A 16551-nucleotide genomic window follows, 5' to 3' on the forward strand; every position below is an offset into this window, starting at 1 on the left:
GATAGCTAGATAGATAGATTACAGGATATATTACAGCAGTGAGCTTGAACTCTGGGTCAAAGATTCAAGTTACAGTTATTTATATTTCCTATCACCTTAAATCGTCACTCAAAGACAAGTATCTTTGACAGTGTATATATAGATGTATTATGCATAAGAGACAAATAATGTTCGTTTAATATGTTGACATTACATTACATTTGTCTCAATGCTTACATATATGTCTAAAAAGGAAAATGTACGAGCTGTGATAACTGTTTCTGATAGAATGAAGAGTAGACTGATATATTAAATATTCCTTTATTGGGTGAGAAAATCAGACCATATCAGAGCCTTAAACAGGCTGACTTCTCCTAAATGGGTCAAACTGGGCAGAAAGTATACAAACACATAACATCCTTATAGAATATGATGTAACACTATAGATCAACTTACCTCAGAATATATAAAGCATATAAACAATTACAGCTAGAGCAGGGCGATATGGCCAAAAATATTTATCACGATATACATTTGAAAATTTGCGATAACGATATAACTGACGATATAATTGATGCGAGACAAAATACAACTCCACAACTTTACTAGCGCCAAAAAACCCCCATCCATTTATTTTCACTTAAACAAGCAGCTGTTTTTTTATATGCATTAAAGCTATATAAAAATTTAACAGTGCAAATGCAAATTCCTTGCTGAAAGTTTAACCAAAAGGCATTTGCAGTAGAAATGGGCTGACATATCCTGAGCATAACCATGTATAATATCCCAGGGCTCTAGACTAACTTTTTGACATGGGCGCACCGGTACGCCTAACTTAAAAAATTTAGGCGTACCGGCACAAAAGTTATGCGCACTCAAATTTTTCAACCGCTTCGCTTAACACCGCAGTTTTACATGTGCACCTTCTTTGGGGGGAAGTCCATACAGACAATATTCATTTCTAAATTATTAACTAACAATCTTGTGCTTAAAGTGCTTTGTCAATATTGTAGAAAATGTTAAACTTAATCATCATCTTGGCTCCTCTGACGACCTGTTTGCTGTTGCATGCTGCTGAAAGGCAGTGGGGAGAGGGGACACTTGGGCAGTGCATTTATTGCAGCATAAAGTGTGTTTTCTGGATACACTGCTGCTTTTTCAGCATTCAAAGATTGATGGCACCATGTCAGAGCTGGCTATGAATTTCAGACGGATGAGTCCTTAACACAAAAGTTATCAATAGTTCTTTTCATCTTCTCTTATTACCCACAGCTACATCCACTTCTCTCAGGCCTAGGCTGCTCACTAGGGCTGAGTATCATCACTGATTTCTATAATCCATTCGATTCCGGTTCTCAAAGTCCTGATTCGATTCAGTTTAGCCTCAGACAGTCAGAAATATTATAATTCTGATCATTTATCAGTACTGACACTTGTGAGACTTCATCAGAATTGTGAACATCACAGCAGATGCCTTTGTGTCATAGTAACTGAGAATAAAACACAAAAACATGATGGAGATTTTCCTGGTCTGGCTTTTTATAGCAGATAACCTTAAAAATATTCTGCAATATTCTGCAATTTTGCATAATTTTAAGAAGTTTAAATTTCTTCAGTATTGAACAGCAGAAATTAGGCTTTCTTGTCGGACGTCATTTACATGAAAAAAGAAAAAGACAGCGCTGTAAACAACGGTAGACTGGTGGGTAATAAGCGAATGAATAATCCAGAAAACAGAGATTTGAGACGGGAAACTGTTCTTGAAGTACACACTTCCTATGTTACATCATAGGAAGTGTAATTTTTATCGTGGTGGAAGCAAAACAGCAAAAGTCAGAGGGAATTCATGACGACATTGATCAAATGTGAAGCGCAGTTTGCTGCTTCTTTTTGGCTCGGCAAATTTTGGTTGGAGAGAGAAAACCTGCAGCTCAGAATCAGCGCAAAAAGACGGAAACACAGCACGGACCCGACACATCAGAATCGCTAAGCTCCGACAGCGTGTCCGTCTGCGGGCCGTCCGGTGAGAAAGCCGAGAAAGACAAAGCTGATTCTGATGCGTCGGGTCGCTCTGTGTTTACGTCTTTGTGTGGAATCCGTTAATGAATTGATATCGCCTTATTAAAGCTACTCACCTCCCTCTTCTACCTGCACTTTCCACTGGACCACGACCAATCAGAGAGGTCCCGCCCCTGACTATCTCTGATTGGTTTAGTCCACGATAGGGGCATAATGTGTGTCTGTTGTTGACCACATGGAGAGTTACAGAGATTTTTTTTTTGTTACCCAAACAGGTGCGACCAAATGTTGGTAACAGTTGGTCGCACCAGTGCGACCAAATGTTTTTTTTTAGTCGCACCACGGAAAAATTTGGTCGCATTTGCGACCAAATTGGTCGCACTCTAGAGCCCTGTATCCACTGAAATTAAAAAGAGGTGCTTTGCAACATTAAACTGCAGTGTGCCAAATAAAAAAGCCAAATATGTATTTTTCGGACCATAAGGTGCACGGGATTATAAGGCACATTAAGCGAAACAAAGCAGTCAGATAAATCAAACTTTATTCAACTCATTCTTCTTGCTTCCTCCACTTCTGTACCATTGATTCATTAATGCTGTATTCTATCACAGCTGCTCTATTCCGGTGTTGTTGCAGTATATTAATGACTAACCTCATATTGTGGATGGTTTATCTCAGTTGTTCTCCTGACTGAAGTTTGGTCCCTTTACAGCATCCTGCCATGCGATTGCATTTGTCCCTAACCACCAGGAACCCTCACGTTAACTTTTATCGAGTGGAAAAAAGTTAGCGTTCATCCTCCAGCTTCACTGTTTATGTTATGCTAACATAGCTGTGTCGCTAGCAATCACGTAGCACATCATTATATACCACCTAGCCTAGCCCAACTTCAGTAACCCTACAAACGTCACTGCTGTTTAGTTTCCTGTCTTAATTTATGTTGGAAGAGATAGCAGAGCTGTACGTTTGAACTTTTTCAGAAATCTCTCAGTCAGAACACGCCCCCATCATGTACACTTTCTACAGAGGCACCATCGAGAGCATCCTGTCAAGCTGCATCACTGTGTGGTTTGGAGCCTGCAATGCGTCCTGTCATAGAACCCTCCAACGCATAGTGAGAGCTGCAGAGAGGATCATTGGTGTCTCTCTCCCCTCCCTCCAGGACATTTACAGCACCCGTCTCACTAAAAAAGCCCTTTGCATAGCGGCTGATCCCATGCACCCAATGCAAAGCTTCTTCAAGCTGCTGCCGTCAGGGAGGAGACTGCGGAGTCTCCAGGCCAGGACCAGCAGACTGAAGGACAGCTTCATCCATCAGGCTGTCAGGAAGCTTAACTCCCTCCCGATTCTGCCCCCTCTCCCCTCTCTCCTCCACGGTCTCACTGAACTCTGTCACACACACACACACACTCTCTGACTCACTCACTGGCCTGCACTAGTTATTAGTCACTTTGTGGAGCATTGGACTGCCATTACCTCACAAGACTTTGTTGTTACACTATCTCCTACCGTACATTACCAAATCTCCATTTGCACTATTTGCCTATTTGCACTACTTTGCCTGGTTTACACTCAATGTCATTTACCCTTACCTGAATATTGTATATTGTATAGCTTTTTTTTGTTATATGTAATATTGTACTGTATTTATTTAAATTTTTACTTTTTAATTATTTTACTTGCATTTTTAATCTCTCTTATATTTAAATGTTCATTTGGGTTTGAGAGTAACGAAATTTCTATTCTCTGTATGTCCTGTACATGTGGCAGAATTGACAAATAAAGTTGACTTTGACTTTGACTTTGACTATATCATGCTTAACTAGCGAAACTAGCGAGCTAACTTCCGCTAGCTTCCTGCTAACTTCTAACTCTGTTAAATGTAATAAATTCTGTTTTCATGGATGCCAGGATGTTAAACACCTGGTAAAGCAGCAATGCTGATCGTTTTATTAAAGATTTAGACAGTTTTTAACTCTCAGTGATGCAGTGTGTTCGTTTGACTTTGGGACCTTAAGCGGACGGAGTTTAGGACCCAGGTTACTCCCAGATTTACGAGCACCTTAGTCCGACAAATACGGCAATAACGACGGCCCGCTTGCATGTTCTACAAAAAAATGTGCTTTGTTGTGTATCTGATGGACAAACACCAAACCAGTTCCACATCACTGAAGTTGCACCATTTTTACAAACCAATTCTGGTTCATCCGTTTCACTCAACAATCGGCCATGTGCGTATGAAAACAAAGGTACTGCGCATGCGCGTTTTACCCATATTCTATCGCGATATTTCATTTTCTTATCGTTGCCTAACATTGTACCGGTATTACCGTGAACAGTATAATATGGCCCAGCCCTAATTACAGCAATATGATGCAACAAACACAGCTGTACTACTAATCCAAAATACTCAAAGCTTCAAAGAACTGAAAACAAACATTTATTTTTAGCTCCATTCTGCTGCTGATACATACTTTAGGTTTCTGAACATGAAACTTGTTGCTGCCTTTAATAGTGTGTAACTTGAAGGCCCTGAGTACTTTCTCCCACACTGAAAACACTGGAATGATAAAATTATTTGAACATTACCTAATAAGACTGATTCAGGACAGACAATTAGTTAGCTAATAAGGGACGCACTTTGTCCCGTAATACAGTGAGAATCAAAAGTAGTCTATAAATGTTAATGGAATTAACGCTTTGTTTGAAAACATAATTCTCAGCCCCTCTCCTGCTTTGTGACCAATGAACTGACAGCACACTTATGACAATTCGAGTATGACAATTCAGATTACCGCTTATTTCATTGGTCGAGGAAAGGTCGCTTACGGAGAAAATACTGGAAGACAACAGATGACCACAACAAGATGCATGGCCAACAGAGAAACAAACGCCGACACTGCGGTGCAAGTCTCGGACGACAGTACACCTAAAGCTGGGCAGACACTGTGCTATTTTTTCAGTGTTGTTATTCAGCTCCTGCTCAAACTGCATGATTGACTCGCAGGGGTTAGAAGTTCGTAGGTCACAATGCAGGGTCTCACACTATACGGCCCGATGCTCTGATGCGACCTGAGTGCTCACACTGTGCCTCCATAAAATGAAGGTTATAACAGAAATTCTGTCGCTTGCTCTCCCTCTCTGTCTTTCACTCACACAGACACGCACACCACCATCAACTTTGCTAAATTGCTAATGAAAAACATTGATCAGGCAGCTGTGATTGAACAGCAATGTAAATCCAACTATTTTCACAGTTGTTGTGGTCGTGATAATTTTGTGAGGCCACATCGAAAAGGCTCGGATGAGCTTTCCAAAGTTCTACAAGTTGTGCCTCCATCGCTTGTGTCCAGATCACACGCTGCACAGCCATGCTGCTCCGTGTTTTTCACTGACGTGTATGTGTTTGCGCGTGAGCAGTGTGAGCGGCTGCGCTGACATCGTCACGAGCGATTGATGATCGTGAGCTGGTGTTAATCGCTTCTCGTTACCCCACGTATACTACACGATGCACGATGAAGGCCAAAATCGGGCCGATCACTAAATCGGTCGCACGACTCAAAAATCGGATCAAAATGGGCCAAAAAAAAATCGCACAGTGTAAGCCCAGCATTAGACCAGCAATGTTTGTTCCCCTCAGAGAAAGAAAAAAAAGGCTGCAAAAGTAAAGGGAGGAATGGGAAAAGGAAAACACCTGGCTGGAAAAGTGCATGATAACACCTATAAAGCGCACTGCACTGTGTGCCGGCGCACTTTTTCCATAGGCAGGCTTCTAATGGTGGGCACATGAAGAACATGAGGGGCGTGAAAGCTCGGGGAACCCTTAACCAATTTTTTGTCCACCAGGCCATGGCAGAAGCAGATATGGTATGTAAACACTGGTTTGTTTTTTTTAAACCCTCTGGTTAAGGTTAATATGGGCATGTGCAGTGAATATCAACGCTATGTGGCCAGAAGTGTGAGAATATAATTTATTTTGTGTAATAAACAACTCCAAGGATAGATGATTACAACAAATAGATGACTAATACATAAAAGTAATACATAGATGAATAATGATGAGTTATGATAAGTAATCATGGGAACAAGCGGGTTTACAAATGGGAGCAGCTGATTAGCATTAGAAAAGCTGAAATAATACCTCAACTGAAGCCAATTGCACTAAATGCACTATATGTGCGCTGTTACAAGAATGTTTTTCGTTCTATTGTTTTCTATTAATTTATATAATTTTAAGTTAAGCAGGACAGTTCTTTTAAAGAAAGATTTACTTATATTCTCAAAAGTTAAGCATGACAGGCTTCTGTTTAAGAAAGAGACCTGTTTTATTGTGTTAATGTTGTCATTTTGAGCTAAAAATAAATGGCTAAATGATCATTTCTTTCCCATGTGTTCATATCACAAAGAATATTCATCTACTTAAATCAAATTCAAGTCAAATGGTTAAAAAAATAATTTCACACACAAAAAAGAGAGTTACAAAATTCACCACAGTGGGAAGGGTGAAGACAACTGGGTTGCCCGGCCCTGGCCACGAGGTGTCCCTTATTTATTTTTCAGGGAGTTGGCAACCCTAAGCCACAAACATGAATCAATTTTATTGGAATTCCACATGAAAGACCAACACAAATAGGTGTACACGTGAGAAGTGGAACGAAAATCATACAACACCATGAAGTCCAAAGAACACACCAGACAGGTCAGGGATAAAGTTATTGAGAGATTTAAAGCAGGCTTAGGCTACAAAAAGATTTCCCAAGCCTTGAACATCCCACGGAGCACTGTTCAAGAGATCACTCAGAAATGGAAGGAGTATGGCACAACTGTAAACCTACCAAGACAAGGCCGTCCACCTAAACTCACAGGCCGAACAAGGTGAGCGCTGATCAGAAATGCAGCCAAGAGGCCCATGGTGACTCTGGACGAGCTGCAGAGATCTACAGCTCAGGTGGGGGAATCTGTCCATAGGACAACTATTAGTCGTGCACTGCACAAAGTGCACGACTTTATGGAAGAGTAGCAAGAAGAAAGCCATTGTTAACAGAAAACCATAAGAAGTCCCGTTTGCAGTTTGCCACAAGCCATGTGGGGGACACAGCAAACATGTGGAAGAAGGTGCTCTGGTCAGATGAGACCAAAATGGCACTTTTTGGCCAGAATGCAAAACGCTACATGTGGCGGAAAACTAACACTGCACATCACTCTGAACACACCATCCCCACTGTCAAATATGGTGGTGGCAGCATCATGCTCTGGGGGTGCTTCTCTTCAGCAGGGACAGGGAAGCTGGTCAGAGTTGATGGGAAGATGGATGGAGTCAAATACAGGGCAATCTTGGAAGAAAACCTCTTGGAGTCTGCAAAAGACTTGAGACTGGGGCGGAGGTTCACCTTCCAGCAGGACAACGACCCTAAACATAAAGCCAGGGCACCAATGGAATGGTTTAAAACAAAACATATCCATGTGTTAGAAAGGCCCAGTCAAAGTCCAGATCTAAATCCAATCGAGAATCTGTGGCAAGATCTGAAAACTGCTGTTCACAAACGCTGTGCATCTAATCTGACTGAGCTGGAGCTGTTTTGCAAAGAAGAATGGGCAAGGATTTCAGTCTGTAGATGTGCAAAGCTGGTAGAGACATACCCTAAAAGACTGGCAGCTGTAATTGCAGCAAAAGGTGGCTCTACAAAGTATTGACTCAGGGGGCTGAATAATTATGCACACCACACTTTGCAGTTATTTATTTGTAAAAACTGTTTGAAATCATGTATGAATGTTCCATTTCTCACGTGTACACGACTTTGTGTTGGTCTTTCACATGGAGTTCCAATAAAATTGATTCATGTTTGTGGCTGTAATGTGACAAAATGTGGAAAAGTTCAAGGGGGCCGAATGCGTTAGCAAGACACTGTATTAGCAAAAGATCAGACTAGAGAGGGTTTACAGGAAACACTGTTAAATGTTCAGTTTCTATGCCATATGTTAAAACAAGTTCTAGAGTGTAAATAACGTGATGGGTGGGCTCTTTTACATTTGAGATCAACAAAAGTGGACAATAGCGTGGAGATATTTGGTTGGCACAATTTGGGTCCCTTAGTACCAACTGACATCATTTACAGACCACAGCCTACCTGAGTCTCAGTCCAATAGAGCACCTTTGGGATGTGGTGAAATAAGATTCACATCATGGACGCCCAGCTGAAAAATCTGCTGTCATGTCAATATAGACCAACAACTTCTGAAGAGAGGCAGTGCCAACAAAGGAAACTCTGATAAACTGAGCAAATCAAACCACAACTTTAAAAGATCATTTTCCAAAATTAATCTTTTTATGTCTCAAACACAAATCAGAATTTTTAATACCTACAGCAACTTTGTTAAAATATAAAAGATTTTAAAGGTCTTATTTTTTTCTTAAATTTCAGGTCATAATTTTCAGTAAGCTGCAGGAACCCTGTTCAGTGTAAGAACAGCCAAGTCTCCTCTGATAAACCTCCATCTGTGTCACTGAGAACATTTCTCACGTCAGTTTTTGGTTTGATATACAGGAAATGACATCATGGATCAAACTCTTTGTCATTAAACTATTTATTTAACATTTCAAATTTTGGTTTAACTGTTGAAGGATTTCATAAAAACAACCTGAACAAAAAAAAAAAACCACCCAACAAAAAACATCTGCAGAACACATGAATCAAAATACATTCAATAAAAACATAATAAGAGGAAACAGATTTTTTGATTCAACTGCTGGAACAAAGCTAACCACTCAACACGAACACTACAGTACAACAGTTTAGAAAGCTTAAAATGTAACAAGAGGCACATTTTCATTCATAGCTGCCTCATCAGATCTTTACAGGATATTCACTCTGACCTCTGTGGAGCCTGATCTCAAGGGTTTTGAGTGACTGTGAAACCAGAAGAGGATCTTTCAGTCTCTGCAGATTCACCGTGATCCAGAGATGGGAGTGATTTCAGTCCTGCATGATCACGCTGATGTTTGCACAGAGCAGACAATGAGGTGAATATTTTGGCACATTGGTAACAGTGAAAGAGTTTATTAGTAACGTGGGATCGTTTGTGTTTGGAGTATGAAGTGAAATTCCTGAAGCTCTTGTCACACTGGTCACAGCTGTAGTTTACTTCCATGTGTGTGCGTTCATGAAGGTTACGACTACCTGATTGTGAGAAGCTTTTGTCACAGTGTCTGCACTTGTATGGTTTCTCTCCTGTGTGGACTCGTTTATGTCTTTTAAGCTCACCTGCTGTGGTGAAGGATGACCCACACTGATCACAGAGATGCTTTTTAACCCCACTGTGAATGAGTTCATGTTGTTTTAATCTACTTGATGTGGTGAAGCTTCTCCCACATTCTTTGCAGTATTTCATGTTTTCTCCAGTGTGTTTACGTTGATGTATTTTCAGAGTGATTTGATGTCTGAAACTTTTCCCACAAAGGTCACAACGAAAGTGTTTCCCACCACCACAGTGATGACAGGGTTGAGAACTGGATCCATCTGTGTCGCTCTGCTTCTAAACAAAGACACAAACACAGTGTAAGTCAGTTAGATAAGACCCAGAAAAGAGGAACTTTCCATATAAGCAATGTTTGAAACTGTGTGTGATGTGTGTGACGTCTGAAGTACCAAAATAACACCTATATGAAGCACAGTTTATGATTCTAATGTTAGAGCTCTTGCAACTGGAGTTTGAGCTGTGCAGGGGTCTCTCTCTTCCGGAAGATGATTGAATAAAAAGAAATATCAATATTTTAACACACTATGAATCGGTTTTCTCTGTTCTATCATGGGGACAAAAGAATCGGGGTTTAATAACACATACCTCACAGTAACTGCACTTGTAGAGTCTCTTTCTGCTGTGGATCTGTTGGTGTCGTCTCAGGTCATGTGGAGATTTAAAAGTCTTCTCACACAGGTCACATTTATAAGGTCTCTCCTCAGAGTGGGTAAACATGTGGCGTTGTAACTGTGCGTCTGTTAAACATAGTTTACCACACTGACTACAGCAGTACACATCGTGTCTGGTGTGAATGCGTAGGTGTTTATTTCGGTTCCCTATCTGGCTGAAAGTTTTTCCACAAATGTCACAGCTGTACGCTTTAATTCCCTTGTGGGTAACTAGATGATTCTTTAAGCTGTTACTGTGAGTAAAAGCTCTGCCACACTGATCACAGGTGTACGCTTTAACTCCACTGTGGATGAGTTGGTGTGTTTTCAATCTTGAAGACAGCGTAAAAGACATTCCACACTTGTCAGAGCTGAATGGTCTCTGTCCACTGTGAATGAGTTGGTGTCTTTTCAAATTTGATGACTGTGTAAAAGACTTTCCACAGTTGCCACAGCTGAACGGTCTCTCTCCAGTGTGGATCAGTTGGTGTGTTTTTAAGTTTCCAGACAGCATAAAAGACTTTCCACAGTCATCACAGCTGAACGGTCTTTCTCCAGTGTGGATCAGTTGGTGTCTTTTTAACTTTGACATCTGCGTAAAAGACTTTCCACAGTCATCACAGCTGAACGGTCTCTCTCCAGTGTGGATCAGTTGGTGTCTTTTTAACTTTGACATCTGCGTAAAAGACTTTCCACAGTCATCACAGCTGAACGGTCTCTCTCCAGTGTGGATCAGTTGGTGTCTTTTTAACTTTGACATCTGCGTAAAAGACTTTCCACAGTCATCACAGCTGAATGGTCTCTCTCCAGTGTGGCTGAGTTGGTGGGTTTTTAAGTTTCCAGACTCCATAAAAGACTTTCCACAGTCATCACAGCTGAACGGTCTCTCTCCAGTGTGGATGAGTTGGTGTCTTTTTAACTTTGACATTTGCGTAAAAGACTTTCCACAGTCATCACAGCTGAACGGTCTCTCTCCAGTGTGGATGAGTTGGTGGGTTTTTAACTTTGACATCTGTGTAAAAGACTTTCCACAGTCATCACAGCTGAATGGTCTCTCTCCAGTGTGGATGAGTTGGTGGGTTTTTAAGTTTCCAGACTCCATAAAAGACTTTCCACAGTCATCACAGCTGAACGGTTTCTCTCCAGTGTGGATGAGTTGGTGGGTTTTTAAGTTTCCAGACTCCATAAAAGACTTTCCACAGTCATCACAGCTGAACGGTCTCTCTCCAGTGTGGATCAGTTGGTGTGTTTTTAAACTTGAAGACTGCGTAAAAGACTTTCCACAGTCACCACAGCTGAATGGTCTCTCTCCAGTGTGGATCAGTTGGTGTCTTTTTAACTTTGACATCTGTGTAAAAGACTTTCCACAGTCATCACAGCTGAATGGTCTCTCTCCAGTGTGGATGAGTTGGTGTCTTTTTAAACTTGAAGACTGCGTAAAAGACTTTCCACAGTCACCACAGCTGAATGGTCTCTCTCCAGTGTGGATCAGTTGGTGTCTTTTTAACTTTGACATCTGTGTAAAAGACTTTCCACAGTCATCACAGCTGAATGGTCTCTCTCCAGTGTGGATGAGTTGGTGTCTTTTTAACTTTGACATTTGCGTAAAAGACTTTCCACAGTCATCACAGCTGAACGGTCTCTCTCCAGTGTGGATGAGTTGGTGGGTTTTTAACTTTGACATGTGCGTAAAAGACTTTCCACAGTCTGCACAGCTAAAGGGTCTCTCTCCAGTGTGGATGACCTGATGCATTTTTAGTAAAGCTTTCACAGTAAAATCTTTCCCACACTCGTCACAGGTGTATTTTTTTTCTCCCTTTCTATCTTCAACAAATTTGTCGGCCTCCTGAGAGCGCTGACTTCTCGCTCCACGTTGGTCCTGCAGTGACAAAGATAAAAACAGAGGCAGTGAGCGAAATGCAGTCGTGGAATAAACTGAACCTTCAAACTCCCTCCATTAACACTAGTTTTAAACCCGAGGCTGGAAGTGATGTGAAGTTCATGAACAAGTTTGCTCTAAGAGTCGATTCTTTGTAGCGAACGAGACAAACCAACTTCTGTCACAAGGAGATAAATAATCTCCCCGACCCCACCCGCTTCAACATCTTCAACCCCCTAAGACCCACCACCTCCACCACTCAAAATAGCCTGGACCTGATCACCACTTCATAAGTGTCTCCATGACCCATGATGCCTCTCTCCATACTAGAGAGTAGAGATGCAAAAAGAGTCTTTAACATACAGATCTCAACAAAGCAGCTGAACCAGACTCAGTGTCTCCATCATAAACCATACAGTGGATCACAATATGAAGCAGTTTAAGACGACTGTTGCTGTGAACCTTCACTATAGAAAGAAAACTGAACAGAACATCTGAATTCACTCGATGCTAAACATTAATTTCATAGAATGAAGAATTGTAATTATAGTCAGATCTACCTGTGCTTTAATGATGGGGCCTTTAAACTTACACATTCAACAGTTTTAACCAGCTTTCCTTCCTGGCTTTGACTGCAGCTGTGTTTGACATAGGAAGACATTACATTCTTCAATATTATAGTTTATTCTTTTGGGGGGGAAGTGCAGCTTTAAACCTTCACATTATTCAAGTCAACCCAACAAATCAATCTGAACAATCACAGGTGGACAAAACTTCTGTAAACAAAATAAATAAAACCCAACATTCAATCCACAACATGATTAAAAATATGATTCTCCCAAATCACCAAGAGCTGCACATTAACCACCACAATATATTTTTATTCTCTGTGCTTTCAAATATGAACACTGTTTACTTTCATCTCTGTTTCATTAATTTTTGTTAACATCTTCCTGTGCATCACTTTACAGCAGCCAGACTCATTAAAATGAGACTTTGTAGGAGTTCACTTCCTCTCATGTGTTCATCCACAGCAGCTGGACAATAAAGTTTATTGTGACCCTGATACTGCAGCAGATCGCTCTCATCCATTTCCTGTTATCACTTCAAATAGAAATGAGGCTGTAGAGGTTTGGTGCATGCAGAAAAACAGCTGCAGGGACAATGAAAAGACTTTTCTGCTCCAACTTTCTGCCAGCAAACGCTCAACTTCTCCCAGCATGCTGAGCTAATGATTAGTTGGTGTTTTTCTCCAAACACTCTCTCACTCTTCTCTCAACGTGTTCACAATAAACTGTGAACAGACACCGAGGAGAGCAGCAGAAGACCTCATTCAGGAGCTAAACTCAACATGAACTGAACTCACAGTAAAGTTAGCTCGGTGCTTACCTTTAGATGAGCCCACAAACCGAGAGAAACTCCATGATGAAGCTGGAACTCTTTCCAAACACAGGAAACAGATCAGGGAGCAGAGACCCACGTGGTTCACGCTGATCTCAGCTACGATCCAGGAGACAAGGGTGGGCAGATCGATGCAGATATCGATCCAAACGTTGGTAGTGGTTTATGATCGATACTTTAGTTCGTCTCTCTCCTCTAAGTAGTGATGTGACGTTCTGTATCGAGGCCTCGAAGCTTGTGTCGAGTAATGGAGGGGGCGTTTCCGCGATGCGCGTATCGAGGCTTGCTTCATTTATGGGAGGAGCTGAAAATGATGACGTCTGAAGCCTCGCTGCCCGGCTGTACCACGTGTGGGTGTTTGATGGAGAGTTGCGGTTAGTGAGAGTTGGAGACAGTTTGGAGAGAGTTTGGAGGTTTAGGAGAGTGAGGAGAGAAAGTCAGGAGAGAATGGAGCCAGCTAAGAAGAGAAGCATGTCCTCCCCTGTGTGGGAACATTTTGTTCTTATATCTCCCAACAAGGTATGTAAATTTCTACAGAAGTATGGAAGTATAGTATTTTCATAATACTGATGGTGCAATAAAACTTATGTTAAGCTGTCTGTACTTTTGTACAAGGTGAAGTGTTTGCTATGTGCCAGGGAGCTGGGATATAACAACAACACCTCATCCATGCTTAGGCACTACAGAGCTTTGCATGAGAATAAGGGGAACACCCATTGTGGAGCAAGACCAGGTGAGCCATCAAATGCCATGATAATATAGCATGCTGTAATGTTACTAAATGATATAACAATATCATACAATGCAATAAGTTACGTGTGTGATATTTATATTTGTGCTTTGTTTTTATTGTCTTTCCTCAGGAGAACAATCTCAAATAGATGAAGACCTGGTTAGCATGATGATTGAGGACTCCCAGCCATTTACCATTGTGGAGGACAAAGGATTTAAAAGATTTGTTAAATAATTAAATCCTAGCTATGTTCTCCCCACTAAAAAGGTCATAAAAGCAGTGAAAATCTAGTTTTTACAGAATAAAATGTGAACAGGCAGGACTGAGGCTCAAAGCCTCAATGTGTAGCTACACTACACACTGCTTCACAGCCACGTCGTACTTTTAAACAAAATGTTTTTTCTTTCCTTTAGGCCCTGAAAGTCATGGTGGAGGCCAGGTACCAGGAGATGAAGGAGAAAGCTAAGGCCAGCTTTGAGAAGGCAGCAGCTGTGAGTCTGACATCAGATATGTGGACCTCCATCAACACAGAGGCCTATCTTGCAGTCACCTGCCATTTTGTTGATGAGTCCAGCACATTAAACACCGTTGTTTTAGGAGTGCAATATTTTCCTAATGCACACACTGCAGAAAACATTGCACAAGTGAAAGGCTCACTCATGGCAGAATGGGCAATTACTGACAAAGTCACATGCCTAGTAACAGATGGGGCTGCCAATATGGGGGCTTGTGCAAGGGAGCTAAGACTTAAACATGCCATATGCATAGCTCACACCCTGAACTTAGTGGTGAAGAAGGCCCTTGACCAGACCCCTGAGGTCTCTGACATCCGAGCCAAGTCCAGGAAGATCGTGGGATATTTCAGGAGCAGTACCTCTGCAAAGGTAAGTTCTTAAGTGGCTTAATTACAGTTTCTTTAATGCTACTTATGTGTATAGTTCTGCTGTCATACCTTTGCTCACTATGCTGGATCATTGCCTCAATAAACAAATGGAAAAATCACCATCCATTGGGTCTTCTCTGGCTCAGAAGCTGAGGATGCTATTGAGAGAGAAGCTAGATAAAATACAGACCATGAGCATTATGTTCCTTGCGACACTGCTGGACCCAAGGTTCAGAAAACTTGGGTTTCTCAGCCCAGCAAGAGCTAGCGACGCAGAAAAAAGACTGAAAGCAGAATGTGCTTCCGTAATGAGGACCTCCACCACCTCCTCTTCCTCTGCACCACCACCACAGCCATCAACGTCACAATCTGTTGATGCTGTTTCCCACGGTACTATTGCTATTGCATTTTAGTTGCATTTATATAAACTGATTGTTGGGTTTTCCTCTGTATCTATTATTGTTTGATGTACTGTACAATATAAAGCGCCTTGAGGTGACTGTTGTTGTTATTTGGCGCTATAGAAATAACATTGAATTGAAAATTGAATTGCTAGTATCTCATAAAACTCTCCTTAACTGTAATTCTTTGATGTACCCAAAAAGTATCAAAATTCCACATCAGCACATTTTTAAGTTAATAATAACGACAATAATGCTCAGATTTCTAAAATTCTTTTTGCACTCTACCATGTTTATATGTTTACCCAAACAACTTTTTGTTCCTCAATATTTACAGACGCAAATATTGAGGTCAACGGTACATGATGGAACCAAATATTGGAAGGCTGGAGGACCCCCTTAAATACTGGGAGAGACAAAAATATGTCTACCCTCACTTATATAAGTTAGCACTGACATACCTGTGTACCCCTGCCTCATCTGTGCCCTGTGAGCGAGTGTTTTCAAAAGCAGGGGAAATATTGTCCAAAAAAAGAAATCGCCTACGACCTGCCACAGTGGAGAAACTGTTGTTTTTAAATAAAAACCAATGATATGTCCCCTAAACACTAATCACTGTCCTTACCTGAATGTTACATAAGCACAACCACTGTCCATACAGTGGTTGTGCTTATGTAACATTCAGGTAACCAACCACACCTCACCTCACAGTAAATGATCATTTCCATTTTTAGCATTTCCAAATAATCATTTTCCATACTGCCAGCATAAATATACACTGTATACTGGCATAACTACAATATACATGTTTTACACACTCCTTTTGTTGTTGACATTTACAGGCTGTGTGCAAAATGCCACACTCTTCAAATTCATGCCATCTAATATTTTTACGTCCAATAGATGTTGTACTAGAGCAAATGAAGCTTCAAGAAGCTTTGCGCTGGGGTGAACCAGTTGGATGAAAAGCTTCAGTGCTTCATGAAGCTTCATCTGCCCATCACTACCTCTAAGTTTAGAACTTTACTCTCTTTGGTTGAAAAAGCAGCTCTGTCTGTGCGAACACCTCCTCTTATGCGGCAGACTCACTTTGCTCCGCCCTCTTCTTTCTGCCCTGCTGGAATTTGTTACTGTGCTGTCATGTGACTCAGCTACGCACAGAAAAAAACGCATTTGAGCTGCAGAGAGTGAGAAAGAGGAGCATCATGTGGAGATATTTTATGGCTGTAAATGAAAATGCTGGAGAACAGCTGGAAGGCTTGTCAGCACCTAAAGCCACAGGGGACCACAACAAGCTGTAGAGTTCAGCTTTCAGCTTGTTTGTTTGCAGGGTTGAAAAATAGGCAGCA

General features: G+C 41.3%; 1 protein-coding gene across 6 annotated transcripts; it reads right to left on the minus strand.

Annotated features, from left to right (window-relative positions):
- Positions 1 to 8887: 8887 nt before the first annotated feature.
- LOC109203556 (gastrula zinc finger protein XlCGF26.1-like) lies at positions 8888 to 11766 on the minus strand. Of its 6 annotated transcripts, XM_019363055.2 has the most exons (3): positions 10343 to 11766; positions 10161 to 10174; positions 8888 to 9263 (listed from the first exon to the last, which is right to left on the minus strand). In XM_019363055.2, the coding sequence occupies exons 1-3, from the start codon at positions 11656 to 11658 to the stop codon at positions 8890 to 8892; spliced, it is 1704 nt and encodes a 567-aa protein (XP_019218600.2). In that variant the 5' UTR covers positions 11659 to 11766; the 3' UTR covers positions 8888 to 8889. The 6 variants fall into 6 exon arrangements, with proteins under 6 accessions (XP_019218600.2, XP_025766179.1, XP_019218599.2 ...); XM_025910394.1 differs by lacking the exon at positions 10161 to 10174 and having other exon boundaries at positions 8888 to 9236; positions 10296 to 11766; XM_019363054.2 differs by lacking the exon at positions 10161 to 10174 and having other exon boundaries at positions 8888 to 9299; positions 10281 to 11766.
- Between the last annotated feature and the right edge of the window lie 4785 nt (positions 11767 to 16551).

Source organism: Oreochromis niloticus, linkage group LG9 (genome assembly GCF_001858045.2).
Source record: "Oreochromis niloticus isolate F11D_XX linkage group LG9, O_niloticus_UMD_NMBU, whole genome shotgun sequence".
Classification (NCBI taxonomy): domain Eukaryota; kingdom Metazoa; phylum Chordata; class Actinopteri; order Cichliformes; family Cichlidae; genus Oreochromis; species Oreochromis niloticus.

Excerpts from the sequence above, each read along its gene's own strand:
- LOC109203556 (XM_019363052.2), bottom strand. The coding sequence starts at position 11,658 with ATGCATCAGGTCATCCACACTGGAGAGAGACCCTTTAGCTGTGCAGAC. Across the intron at positions 9,532-9,840 it reads ACAAGTGCAGTTACTGTGAG|AAGCAGAGCGACACAGATGG; the intron begins GTATGTGTTATT and ends GTCTTTGTTTAG.